Source organism: Cryptosporidium sp. chipmunk genotype I (assembly GCF_004936735.1).
Source record: "Cryptosporidium sp. chipmunk genotype I strain 37763 chromosome Unknown contig_32, whole genome shotgun sequence".
Classification (NCBI taxonomy): domain Eukaryota; phylum Apicomplexa; class Conoidasida; order Eucoccidiorida; family Cryptosporidiidae; genus Cryptosporidium; species Cryptosporidium sp. chipmunk genotype I.
The window spans coordinates 102,739-115,918 of record NW_027125601.1 but is presented as its reverse complement, the minus strand read 5'-3'; the positions used below and the strand labels follow the sequence as shown (position 1 = coordinate 115,918).

General features: G+C 30.5%; 7 protein-coding genes across 7 annotated transcripts; 4 read left to right on the top strand and 3 right to left on the bottom strand.

Moving 5' to 3' along the window:
• Positions 1-1,050: 1,050 nt before the first annotated feature.
• Positions 1,051-2,781, top strand: ELE39_002905 (SET domain; the record flags this gene model as incomplete). Its single annotated transcript, XM_067346009.1, has 1 exon — positions 1,051-2,781. One exon carries the CDS (start codon positions 1,051-1,053, stop codon positions 2,779-2,781), a length of 1,731 nt encoding a protein of 576 aa, XP_067200936.1.
• Positions 2,782-3,145: 364 nt separating this feature from the next.
• Positions 3,146-4,168, top strand: ELE39_002904 (DHHC zinc finger domain-containing; the record flags this gene model as incomplete). Its single annotated transcript, XM_067346008.1, has 1 exon — positions 3,146-4,168. One exon carries the CDS (start codon positions 3,146-3,148, stop codon positions 4,166-4,168), a length of 1,023 nt encoding a protein of 340 aa, XP_067200935.1.
• A 66-nt stretch (positions 4,169-4,234) lies between these two features.
• On the bottom strand, positions 4,235-5,545 carry ELE39_002903 (cyclin B like; the record flags this gene model as incomplete). The annotated part of the gene is made up of 1 exon (XM_067346007.1): positions 4,235-5,545. The coding sequence occupies one exon, from the start codon at positions 5,543-5,545 to the stop codon at positions 4,235-4,237; it is 1,311 nt and encodes a 436-aa protein (XP_067200934.1).
• Positions 5,546-5,736: 191 nt separating this feature from the next.
• On the bottom strand, positions 5,737-6,826 carry ELE39_002902 (uncharacterized protein; the record flags this gene model as incomplete). The annotated part of the gene is made up of 5 exons (XM_067346006.1): positions 5,737-5,784; positions 5,832-6,269; positions 6,313-6,491; positions 6,536-6,679; positions 6,730-6,826. 5 exons carry the CDS (start codon positions 6,824-6,826, stop codon positions 5,737-5,739), a joined length of 906 nt encoding a protein of 301 aa, XP_067200933.1.
• Positions 6,827-7,207: 381 nt separating this feature from the next.
• ELE39_002901 (SMART RPR domain at NH2 terminus) lies at positions 7,208-10,170 on the top strand (the record flags this gene model as incomplete). The annotated part of the gene is made up of 2 exons (XM_067346005.1): positions 7,208-7,226; positions 7,283-10,170. The coding sequence occupies 2 exons, from the start codon at positions 7,208-7,210 to the stop codon at positions 10,168-10,170; spliced, it is 2,907 nt and encodes a 968-aa protein (XP_067200932.1).
• A 469-nt stretch (positions 10,171-10,639) lies between these two features.
• Positions 10,640-11,604, bottom strand: ELE39_002900 (uncharacterized protein; the record flags this gene model as incomplete). The annotated part of the gene is made up of 3 exons (XM_067346004.1): positions 10,640-10,886; positions 10,930-11,269; positions 11,343-11,604. The coding sequence occupies 3 exons, from the start codon at positions 11,602-11,604 to the stop codon at positions 10,640-10,642; spliced, it is 849 nt and encodes a 282-aa protein (XP_067200931.1).
• Positions 11,605-12,023: 419 nt separating this feature from the next.
• On the top strand, positions 12,024-12,543 carry ELE39_002899 (histone H3; the record flags this gene model as incomplete). The annotated part of the gene is made up of 3 exons (XM_067346003.1): positions 12,024-12,074; positions 12,120-12,201; positions 12,248-12,543. The coding sequence occupies 3 exons, from the start codon at positions 12,024-12,026 to the stop codon at positions 12,541-12,543; spliced, it is 429 nt and encodes a 142-aa protein (XP_067200930.1).
• Positions 12,544-13,180: the final 637 nt, after the last annotated feature.

The following is a 13,180-nucleotide window of genomic DNA, read 5'->3' as shown; positions in this document are numbered from 1 at the left end:
TTCTGCTAAAATATAAAAAACTATCTTATAGATCCATTGAGGTATTATTCTTCTTAATGCCTAAAAATTAGACAATTCAAAATTAATAGATAAAATTATCGAATCAAAATAAGTGGATTAAAACAACTTACCAGATAGTTTATTTAATCTCTTTTGGCTTTTTCTTTCTAATTTAATATTCTTCTTTTTTACCTTTACTATATTCATACATACATCTTTTTGATCACAAACTACATTCTCAGTTTTACGTTTTATAATTTGTCTTTTTACAGCATTTAATTCTGCTTTTTTCCTATTATTCTTCTCCAATTCTTTTAACCAGTTAATATATCTTTTTTTCCTACTCTTGTCGTTTTTTTTCGCCATTTATTTCCTATACGAACTTAAACTATTGAACAAAATCTAGCAATAAGGACAAGAATTGAATTATTCGTCTTTAATTAATCAAACTCGATATTCCTTATAGATCTGAACAATTGATTTAATATATTAAAACTCTAAACTTGTAAATAAATATTTATAAAAATATTATATAAAATTAATGTTGTGCCGCTTTAAAAAATATTAGTCGATTGATGGCAAAAAGAAATGCCTACATTAAAACAAATTTATTAAATTTATGTTTAGGTATAAAGGCTTGTTAAGTTTAGAAAAAAAACACACATAAAAAATCAACTTTAGCGAGGAACTGACTAATCACACAATTGCCAATCGTAAGATAGCTGACTAATAAATCAAACATGCTCTTCCCGTCTTTTTTTCAGCGGGCAATAAGCTCACAGGCGGCAAAAAAGGTGCATAACAAGTACATTTAATATAAGCATAAAATGACAGGTTATTTGATCGAAAGGCACAATACTAACTATATAATACCTGGAGAGAATTCTTTACTATTCGTATTAGATATATGGATTTATTGCTATCAGATAGATTATTTAAAGGAATTTAATCGATTGTGCCCTTAAGAAAAAACGATTAGTAATTTTGCAATAGTGCACTTTATTAAAGCTGGAGTGAACAATTATCTCAATTTATAATTGAAGCTGAATTATGTCGTCATATTATGAAAGTAATACAGGTACAAAGTTGAGGCCAGTAGTTGATTTTGGAGATGATAGATGGGTAACTTTATCTACTGCAGAATACAAAAAAACTTTAATAAAAAAAGAACAAGACGTTGACTCTGATTACGAAGATGGGTATGAATATCATGAAGAAGATTTGGAAGATGGGGACGAAGAAGAGGAAGAAGAAGGAATAGATGAGGAGGAGCTATTTCATCAAGACTTTAACGATAATGAAGATGAGAAATACTACAGGACGAAAAGCAAAAATGATGACGTCTCAATTTACCCAGAAGTGATTAGATATCATTTCAAAGAAGCATTTAGTGTCAATGAAGGGGTTGAGGCCAGAGAATTTGGATTTAACGAGGACGATACAGAATTAGAAGAACTTGTTATTGAAGAAGAGGGTGGAATTGCAACCGATGGCCATAATATTGACGAAGCAGATGTTATTCCTGATGAATTAATTCAGCCATGGGATTTGGAAAGCATTTATGAGAATGTTGAAGTAAGATATACTGAAACCAAAGGGAGATGCTTATTTGCACGTAAGTGCTTTAATCCTGGCGATATTATATTTGCAGAAAGCCCATTACTTGTAGTCACTCCAGAGCTAGCACCAGAACTATCAGACTTCTTAGAAGATATGAATTCAAAAGAGACTTTTACTCTTCCTCCATTATGGCATGTTGCAGCTTTGTGCACATTAACAATGCTTGAAGATGAAGATAAAGCTATTTGTTTAGATAAATGGGTCCCAGACCCCTCCGCTGAACCAAGTTATGATGTTCAAAAAATTGTGGAGAATACTGGGATAGATGTTGATCCACATTTATATGAAAGAACCTTGAATGCTTGGAGGTTTAATTCATTCAACCATACTTCAAATAATGGAATAGTTTTGTATAATGTAATTAGTATGATGGCTCATAACTGTGGAGCAAGTTGTTGCTGGCATTATGGCGTAGATAATACATTTGTGCTAAGAGCAAAAACACGTTTAGAAGTTGGAGATGAGATAACGATATCTTACATTTCTGATGATGATTTGTTTAAATGTTCTAAAACTAGAAGAGAATTGCTTAGTAATTGGCTATTTTACTGCCAATGTGAGAGATGCAATAATCCAACAGATCTTTCTAGAGGACTGAAATGTGCCTCTTGTGGAGTTGGAAGCATGTTTTTCAAGGAAGATGAAAATGGGATAACAAGATCAAGTAGATGTTCCGTCTGTAGATCACAGCCTGACAGGGAAATTATTGATAGCTATACTGATCTTGAATCACAATATATAGCTAGATTAGAAGAGACAGATAAGAGCGATGTAGAGGATGTTGAGGCAGTTTATCAAGAAGCTCAAAAAGTGTTCACTCAGCATTGGATTATGTATGAGTTAGATACTATGCTTTTTGAAGCATACAAAGAGTCCCAGCAATTCTCATTTGCTCTTTCCTGTCTATATAATAGACTAAACTTTGTAAGAAACGTCCTCCCAGATTGTACGTATACACTGGCATGGATAACTGAGGAGCTCGGGGACATTTTAAGTATATTGCAAGATGAACGTCATGAAGGTAAATCCAAAACCAATCAAGAAGTTTCTGCAATACAAAGATATTACTATGACACATGGTGCTATCTTAGTATTTTAACAGGCCCAAATCATCATTTTACAGTCACTGCAAAAAATAAGTACGAAGCAGTCACTAATTGAATATGCACGAAAAATTGTGTAACATGAGTGATAATTTATCGTAAATTAGATTGCAAATATATTCTAGTTAGATCATGTTTAAAATTTTTATGTTTGATTATATTATGTAGTAGATTCAAGTGGCAGTAATATTTTACACTCTTACTGATGTGAAGAGGCACATGAGATAGCTTTTTAGCCGTTAATGCAAATTATATTTTTTGTTATTGTAAAATGCGGAAGTTTTCATTTGGAATAAGAGTAATATTGAGGGAATATGGCGCTAAATCACACAGTTACCTTATAAGTTCACGAGCAGCTTTTCTAGAATAATCTATTTGTATTGGTACCTATAGTAGTTTGGGGGCAGAATTTTGAGTTTGGGATGAATGATAACGATAATGCTTCAAATAAGTTTAAAACACCATGCTGTATTATAGAAGAAGATCTCGAAAGTGAAATTATTAGAAAAAATGGATTTCAAAAGCCTTTCGTTGCGTTACAAATCCTGATTTGGGCTTTGTTTGGCTCAAATATTTTGGCATATTATACGTTCATTATTTTTTCTCTACCACTATTGCTAGCTATTATTATCGGAATAATTTGTGCAATTCTTTGTGTAATTGTATTTACATTAGGATGGAAAGTAACAGCTATTGATCCGGGTTATTCCGAAGAAGACTCTGTATTTAACTCATCAAACCTTAGTTGCAGTGAATGTAAGATTTGTCATTCATTTTTTGAGGAAAATAGTAAACATTGCAAACTTTGTAATAAATGTATTCCACGCTATGACCATCATTGTAAGTGGCTTAATACCTGCATTGGGGAAAAAAATTATCGGCATTTCTTTTTACTATTGTTTTTTGTAACGATACTGCTTATCATGATTATTATAACAACCATATCTTCGATATTAATAGAAACTATGAATAATAATACATATATTTATTGGAATTCAAGATTTTATTTCTGGTCGCCAATAACATTTTACACCATAGGGGTATTAATACTGGCTATTGATATTCCTTTGTTAATTTTAAATGGTCACCTTTTTGTATTACACTGTTATTTGGTTTTCAGAGGGGTTACAACTTACGAATATCTTACAAAGATAGTTATAGAAGATGAAACTAGTAAAAATAAACCAGGAATTTGTTGCTGTTGTAATACGGACAACTTTTGTAGACAAATTGTTTCATCCGTAGATTGGATAGTTGCAGATCGAAAAAAAATAGCTGCAAAAAAGAAGAAAATAAAAGAAGAAAAAGAAAATATGAGCAAAAAATACTCGAATAATAATGGCAATATTAAAAATTTTGTAGATTTAGAATTATCAAATGTTAAACAGTTGGATTACGAAGAGAAATCAATTTCTCCAGCAAAAGGATCGTTTCTGACAAACTAATATAGAAATTTTTTGGAATTTTAAGAAAGTATTAAAATTCTATATGGATATGGATTATTTGATCCATTATTTTGAGCATATAAGCCTCAGGACATAATTAGCTGCGTTCATATATTCATTCGTTAAGTATTTCTTTGTTGTAGAAGCTTTTTTTATGTAGGGATACTTTAATGTTCTTTTAATCGCATTAATATTTCTATACACATATTCCTCTATAAACACTTCCATATTCAAATATTCATTAATATACTCTTTCTCGATGCTTTCTTTTGTTGCTCCTAAACATTCTTTCGCAATGATTAATGCTGAAATGGCTTGGCACAAAGGAGAATATTTTAATATCTCAATATCATACAAACATATCTCCAATAAATAGCAACTAATAAAATATTCAAGTACTTTATTTATCCCTTTACTACTTTTCATATTCAATACATTTATTATTAGTGATGAACTGTTCTCTAATTTAGGTTTGTTTTCAACTTTTTTTGAATTATAACCTTGAATAATCTGGCTGTTATATTTATCCAAATAACTGAAATTATGTTTATTTTCTGCATTCTTCTTTGAATAATCGACATTTTTTGCCCCAATAATATCTTTTAGATAGCTTTCCATTATAATTCCCATTAGAAATTGTAGAAGAAAAAGCGATGAAATAGGGTTCAACTTAAATGTGAGCTGATTTAATACATATTTTTCCATATTCAATAATTTAATAGAATTTAAAGAAAGCTTTTTAATAATTTCTTTAAAATTAAAATTCATCACTCTTTCAATTTTAACGGTGATATAAAGACATGTAAATCCCAAATATCTTAATCTTTCAAATGAATTTTTTCCGCTGATTTGATCTTTAATAATAATGTTATCCATGAAGTGCACCGTAAGGAAAAGGATTTCTTCATTAAGATGATATTTCCATACAATTTCTGATATTTCTTCAATTATTTCTCTTCTGAGATCTATTAAAGTTCTACCTGATTCAATTTGTTTTTTGTAGCATTCTCTATAATATGCATAAATCTTTTTCATATTGTACTCTTTTTGTTTAGTAATAATTCGATTTGTAATAATCTGCCTAATGTTGCATTTGAATTTTGAATTTGGGTTTAACTCCTGATATTCACTTTTTTCGAAGTTGTTGCTAAATTCAAAAATTCCGAATGAAAACTCAGGGTTATTGATGCTAATATAATTATTCTCTTTTTCAATTCCTTTTTTTGTAAATTGATCTTTTGTCTTTAAAGTACATTTGGCCATATTAATTTTATTTTCTTTGTCTCCATCTGAATTACTTTCTAAGTATTTTGTGACCTGACGAAAGAAGTGTTTAAATGTGTCATTCTCTTTTAGTTTTTTAAATAATATTGTCATTTGTGTTAAATCTGATATATTTTAAGATAAATAATTGAGAAGAGACATTTAAATATATTATATGAGTATAATAGTTAAAAATTTTACAAACGAAATATTCTTAAATTGTAAAAAATGCATGCATGCAAAAAAAAGCATTTTTTTGTCAGTTTAAATTTAAAAGTAATATATAAATAGGAATAAATTAAATTCTAATCTATTAAATTTTCTTCATAATCTCGAATCCCATTTAAATTGATCTAAAGGTGGAAATTATTGTCATTTTGTTAGGTTAGAAATTAATTACCTTAAATGATGCAACCTCTCCAAAACTGTTAGTTACAGAAATAATATTTAAGACTTCACTTCCAGGTATAACACCTTTCTCACGTTTTAAAATTAGCCTTTCACAAATTAGTGAATTCCAAGATAAGCCCAATGAAGGCTCTAGATATTTTCCTTTTATAACGGAATTTGTGAGTTGATTTTCCTTTTTTTTTTTTTGATCATTATCTAAATATTTTTTTGTCATATGGTTAGTGACAATTATTGAGAGAGAGTATTCTTTGGACATGCTTTCTAAAGTTTTCGCAATCTTCTGTTGCATTTTTAATCTATATGGTTGGTTATCTAAAAATATATTATTCAAGATGATATGTAAATAGTACTTACTCATATCACAAATACGGATGAGCATGCTTATTGAATCTATTATTATTATACCAATATTATTATTCTTACATATCTATAAAAATGATTAACATTTCAATAATTTGCGCTAAACATACACCAGGAAGTATAGATAATACACCAATCAATTCTTCCAAGTCAAAAATTCTTATATATTTGATATTCTTAATCAAACTTTCGCAAGTAATATCTTCCAATTTTTTTTTTCCATTTACATAACTTAGCGTACTTTTTGAGATTTCTCTTAGTCTATTATTACTAAAACCACCTTCTGAATCTTTATAGAATAAGCCGATTGATAAGGGATAAAATTGTACTTACCTATGTACACTGCGTTCAAACCCGGACCACCAATACTTTTAGGAATTTGAATATTTAAAGCTAACAATTTGCACAACAGAGTTTTTCCACTCCCAGGAACACCGCATAATTCAACAATTCCTTTACCAATAATAATCCCTCCACCTTATTTAAAATAAAAGAAATTAACAGAAAATACCTGTTTTCAAACATACAGAGCATTTTGTCAAGGGTACCACAAAGAGTTTTGATTCGGTTTGTAGATGCTGTTTCACGATGTAATAATTCTAATGCTGAAATTCCCTTAATCATTTCATATATAAAAATTACATTATCTCATTAAGAGTGATTTCTGAGTTAAATAAGGGCTTGCACACAATAAGCAGGATTATTACATTCGTGATTTGCAATAATTTTCGTATTTACTAAAAGTGATATTTTTAAACTTAGTATTGCAGTGAAAATTGGCGCAAAAGCCAAGGCGGCTTTATTTTTTGTTATTAAAACTTACGTATTCTGTTAAGTAATTGGTTGAATGCAAGTTATTAAAACCATCATTGGCAACAAAATCGTTTCTTAGATTACAGAGTTGATATTCGAAAGCTTTCTAGCTTCGTTGATTGGTCAAGGTTGCCTTTTAACCATATTTACAATATTATGATTTAACATTTGAGTTGTATTTTTTTCTACAAGATGGATAGCTCTAGTCCAGGTAAGTTAATATGTTATTGAGAGTGTATTGATGTTGTGTTTTTTATTTAATTTTAGAAAAGCTAGTTCGAACAAGGTACGCTGAGGTTCTAAGGAACTTAAGAGGCCCCGCAGGTTCAGGAAAAATGATTCAGAATTTGACTTTGCTTGCGGAAGATCAGCGACAATATGCCCATATTATTGCAAGCGTTATTTTAGAAGAGATCCCAAGATCAGACATTCCAAGGAAGTATGTTCTTTTATGTTTGGTAGACTCTATAGTTCGCAAATGTCGATCAGGTTCTATATTTTTTCCATATTTTTTGCCTTACATCGCTCCATATTTTGCCGAGGCTTACACAACTAAAACATCCCCTCAAATACTGCGTTCCCTGGAAAAACTTTTGAAAGTTTGGGGTGATTCATTTCCTCGAGATATTGTTCAAAAACTTGTTTCCACTACTAATAGTGTGCGATCAAAATTGAATGAACCTCCAATAGAAGTGGAAATTAATAATTCCTCAGTTTCTAAACTAACCAGTGCCAATTTAAAAACCGGGAGTGACTTAGCTCCTAGCTCTAGCGTGAGCATGAATGGGACTAATACAAGCACAGTTGAAACATTACATGCTGGAATGGAAACAGCTAGACTTAATGAAATATATACGACTATCTCAAGAACAATTATTAAGAAGTGTAACATCACCGACGGAGGTAATGTTTTGTTGAATAAGTTGGTTTCAGATCCTGTAGTCCATAAGATAGCCTACTTAAACACTTATGGGAAGATTCAAGAGTCTCAAAAGTTAATGGACACTTTAGTAATGAGTATAGAGTCAAATAATTTTGAACATAAACATGTAAACTCAATTGGTGATCAACCTCCAGCTAGTAAGAGACAAAAACAAGAGGTTGCAATTAACAAAGCAAATAGGAGCTCTGAAATTAATTCAATGAATCAAACTCATTTTAATCATTCAAATTCTCAATCTGTGAAACAGATAGGAATTCCTTCTTCTATACAACAACATGTTTCTACTCCTCAAATATCATCTAGTCAGCCTCTTAAATTATCAGCAAATTCAAGTCCTGCCGTATCTCCATCAGTTTCAGCAGCAGCGGCAGCAGCGGCAGCAGCAGCAGCAGCAGCAGTAGTGCAATCCAAAGCGCAGATTCAACACCAAAAGCATCAGTCTGGTATTTTGTCCACACAACCTATTATTTCCCAGTCTCAATCAAAAATGAATATTCCTCAGTCTAACATTGCTCCTCAACAGTTGCCAACAGCAGTATCATCTTCAACACCTTCTGCACCGGTGCTAAGCACATCAGGGATTGGTAATAATATTAAAAAGACATTTTCACCAAGATTTTTAGAAAATAGTACATCATCTATTTTGTTTTCTGTTTGGAGCCAACTATTTCGAAATAATTCAAGAATAGAATCCGATCATTTAAAGAGAATAAGTTCATCCGTTATTGACGGCAAAGGGGATCAAAATATTTTTTTGGAAGGTCTTCAAGTTAATGAAATAAGTGACTTACTACTTTTATTTAAAAAACTTCAAGAGAATGTTGATGCTTCTATTCAGTTCAAGAGATCAGTTTGGTTAAAGTCTCATTTTATTAGGAAAAGAATAATTGATAATATGAATGATTTTAATTTGCAGGCAAATGTTTCGATGTATTATGCGGAAAGACCAAACCAGTGCCATACTTGTGGCTATAGATTTATTGACAGTAAAAAAAAAGAATCGCATATACAAATCCATCTAACTAAAAATCTTATATTTAGACAAAAAAGGCAGACTTCAAACTTCCAAATTCTTTGGCCTTCTCTTCAAGATTGGATTTACACTTCCGACAAAAACATTTTAGGAGAAACTTCACCAGAAACTTCTGGTGAAAGTAAGGATTTCATGAGCGATAATAATGACAAGGTCGGAAGTTTAATTGCTGAAAAAGGAAATGATTTTACAAATGAAAGTTCTCAAGGCAGTGAAAAAAATATCAGTTTTAGTGATCTATTTAACTCTTTGTTCAAAAATAAATCAGAAAAGCCCTTAGCTTCCGAGACAGGTAGAGAACATTCTGGCCTTAACGATAAGTTAATTGAATCTAATCTCATTGATTCTAATTTGAATTCAACTGGTCAGATTTCATCTTCGATTGGGGTATGCAAAAATATCCTTTTGACTCAATACATGAATTATTTAAAAAATTCTTCTAATTTTGATTTTGAAGCTTTGTTAAATAAACTTTTAACAATTGCTAACGATACAAATAGCGATATTTATGGGAGTTTAATTAAAGATGTAGATAATATTTGTAATAATTTGTCCTCACTCTGGAATGAAATGACACAAAGCGTAATTTCTACTTATACTCCGATTGATCATTTACATATGGTTTGCGATATCTGTCATGAATCTCTAAATATTAAGTGGTGTTCAATTAATAAGTCATGGATTTCAACTGATGCAGTTGCCCTCACGCTAAATAGCACTAAAGATACTTCTGAAGATGAGAATAGGAAGGGCTCATCTCATAATCTCATTTTGGTTGTAGTCGATACATCTCAAGATTCAAGCATTGCTAAATTAAATAACATTAAAGAAAAAATCAACAACAAAATGCTAAGTTTTATTCAGTGGAAGTTTCCTCCTAGAGTATTGAATAACTCGAGTCAAGTAATTAAATTCAGACCTTTTACGGAAAATTGCTCGTCTATTGGATCAGGAAATAGTTCCGTCCAGAATTTAGTTGGAGATAAGTTTGTTACCGCTCATAAGTCGTGCTTTATACACTACTTTATTTATAAAGATATTAATAATAGAATCTCAAACTTGTTTAGAGGGAGAGCAAAAAAGTATAAATATTCAATCCCAAACTTTCATGGCATTGACATAAGCAGCACTGATTTTAAAACAATTCGAAAAGAGAATAAAAGGTTCTTATTTATGTAGTTGTCTATAATTTAATCCAATTATACGTGCGCGCCAACGGCTAATATAGGAAAAAATACTGTTTTTTTTTGAATTAGAAGTTTTAAAAATGATAGATGATACTAAGTCTGTACCTTTTATTAAAATAATGAGATCAGGTATGCCTAAAATTTATATTATTTATGATCTTTACTCGACTCTTAGCAACCAAAGCGACTCTGATTTCGGAGTTAATTTTGATAGGAGGGATGATAACTGGATTTTCAGCTGCGATCTTCCAGATTAAGCAATTGTTCTTTTTATCAGCTGTCTTGATATTTTCAAGTATAACTACTTCAAACAATAGTGATCTACAGAGAACCATTACACTCATAGGGTTTCTAATCATGGGGTTCATGTCCATATACTTTATGCCTAGTAATGTGTTATTTGATAAGAAAGGTATGTCTGAAAATGACTCTACAAGCACTAATATTGGAGGATAATATTGTTAATCTCTGAGAACTAATTGAACAATTCCATCAATATAAGGGCAAAATATTGTTAAAAATATTAATGGCGTATTTAATGGTAGTGCGATCCCATGAAAAATTACTTCATGTGAATTTAAGCTCACATTAGTTTCGAGAGTAAAATAATTTAGAACATCTTTAATTTCAATTAGCTGATTGTCAACATCTTTTTTGAATGATCTTAAAAATGATTCGCTCTTAACATGAATTTTTACCGGAATATTCCTAATTTTTTAATTATTAAGCCTACAAATATTTCAAGACTTACTTTGTATTTAAATATATTTCGTTGGTTGTCCCGAACAATCGATCAATTATCTTCTCATATTCCCTTGTAGTCCTGGAGAGAGAAAAAATAGAATCAAATAGTTCGTTGTAATCTTTTTTATTCAACATTTGAAGTTTTCTGCAGTCTCCAAACATTACAGTTTGAGATAACTTGATGTTATTTGTAATGATCTTAGTCAAATTATTATTAAATACAGAGTTCTTTTCGGAAAAAAAAAAAGTTTCCTGGCGATTTTTATTACTGTTCTTGTGTTGAAGCACCAATTTAATGTTAAATAAAACACTATTGTTACTTTTGTAGTACTTATCAAATAATACTCCTATAGGAAATTGGCTTAGAAGAGATAGTATTTAACGTGATTTTTTAAGTAAATTACCTATTTATGACCATACCGTCATGCTCAAACCAAGAAAAAGTATTTTCAATTAAATTGAAAAATTCTTTATCAATAGAAGTGTAGTAGTCTTGAATGGTGTCAGTCAAGGATAATAAATAACCTATTCTTGGAATTATGAAGTAAAGTTTAGGAGCATATTTCAAGCTTGGAGATTCATTTTCTCCCCTGAAATCAGTACTTATTGAAATAAGTATCAAACCAGAGTGTACTATCTTGTGTGTAAGATCATGTAATTTATCTTCTAATATTTTAAACATGAATTATGAAGTTAAAACATTAAAAAATAGGCAGTGCCGCCGGCGCCAAATCATTGCCCACATTTAAAAGAAAATATATACTAACTAGATGGACAGACGACAAAACCGAATAATTTGCAAAGAATAAATAATAAATTTACTACATGTGCAAGTTTTTTTAGTTAAAAAAAATTGATATTAAGAGTAATTTCTTTATATATTAAGTATAATTTAATTTGAATATTTTTGGGTGTTTATGTCAGAAATTATTCATGCATGGAACGGGTTTTGTTCGGAAAACAATATATTTATCTGGAATTAATAAATAGATATTTCAAGTAACACTACATAAGTTGGTTTGGAACTGATAATTAACGATTGTTACTATTGCGGTCGTTATTTTAACGACTTCAATAGTAATTTATATCGGCTTATTTATTATGGCTCGCTCTAAAACTTCAAGCAAACGTGTTGCAAAATATCCGTCAAAAGTAAGTAAATTGATTTCATTGATATAACCTTCTTAAATTTTCCAGACTCCTATTCTTCATCAATCAACGAGTAATAGAGCAGTTAGTAGCAGTCCCATTAGCCCAAGGAGGTATAGAAGAAGACCAGGTAAGCTAAAAAATCTACTTTTTTGTTCAGATTATATTTACTCCAGGAACGGTTGCATTAAGAGAGATTAGGAAGTATCAAGCTTCGACCGATTTACTCATTGCTAAACTACCTTTTGCTCGTGTTGTTAGAGAAGTTACATTGAAATTCGTTCCACATGGAGAAATGTGGAGATGGAATGCAGAGGCCTTGCATGCTATTCAATGCGCAGCGGAAGCATTTTTACAAGGATTATTCGAAGATGCATATTTGTGCACATTACACTCTAAACGAGTTACATTACTTCCAAGAGATATAAGATTAGCCAGACAGTTAAGAGGGAGATATGGAGATTTTATTTAGTACCATTTTCAAGATGTTAGCTCCTATTTACAAATTCTCAAAATGTAACTACAATTAATATATATTACAGGTATTTAGTATTCCTAGGTCAATTTAATTCATTTTTTTTCTAAAATCACTAGTTTTATTGATACAATTCCCTGTCAAGGTAATTATATTTTAAATTTTTACTTACTAATATATTTTACATAAAAGAGTGCTAAGTAGCGGCGCGTGGATGGCCGAGTTGGTCTAAGGCGTTAGACTCAAGATCTAATGAGCGTATGCTCTCATGGGTTCGAATCCCATTCTACGCACTTTTTTTGCTACCCGCGGTGAAAGTTGTTTAATATTAGACTTTTAATTTATTTCTTTGAAGTTAATTACATTTAGTGAAAATTAATAATTATTTCATTTTAGTTAGTTATATTCAAAAGCCGTGAAGAGATCTAATTAAAAAAACATGAATTATCCCCGCCCTCGTATACTATGGGAAATTAATTTTGATTTTAGAAATAATTAATGTGCTTGAAAAATTGAAATATTATCATTTTAACAAACAGATTTAATGCCAAAAGCAGCAATTACATATGAGTAGTTTAATTAGAAAAATATTTAGTGGATATTCCACGAGTGACAACAATTCCCCTCAAATTAG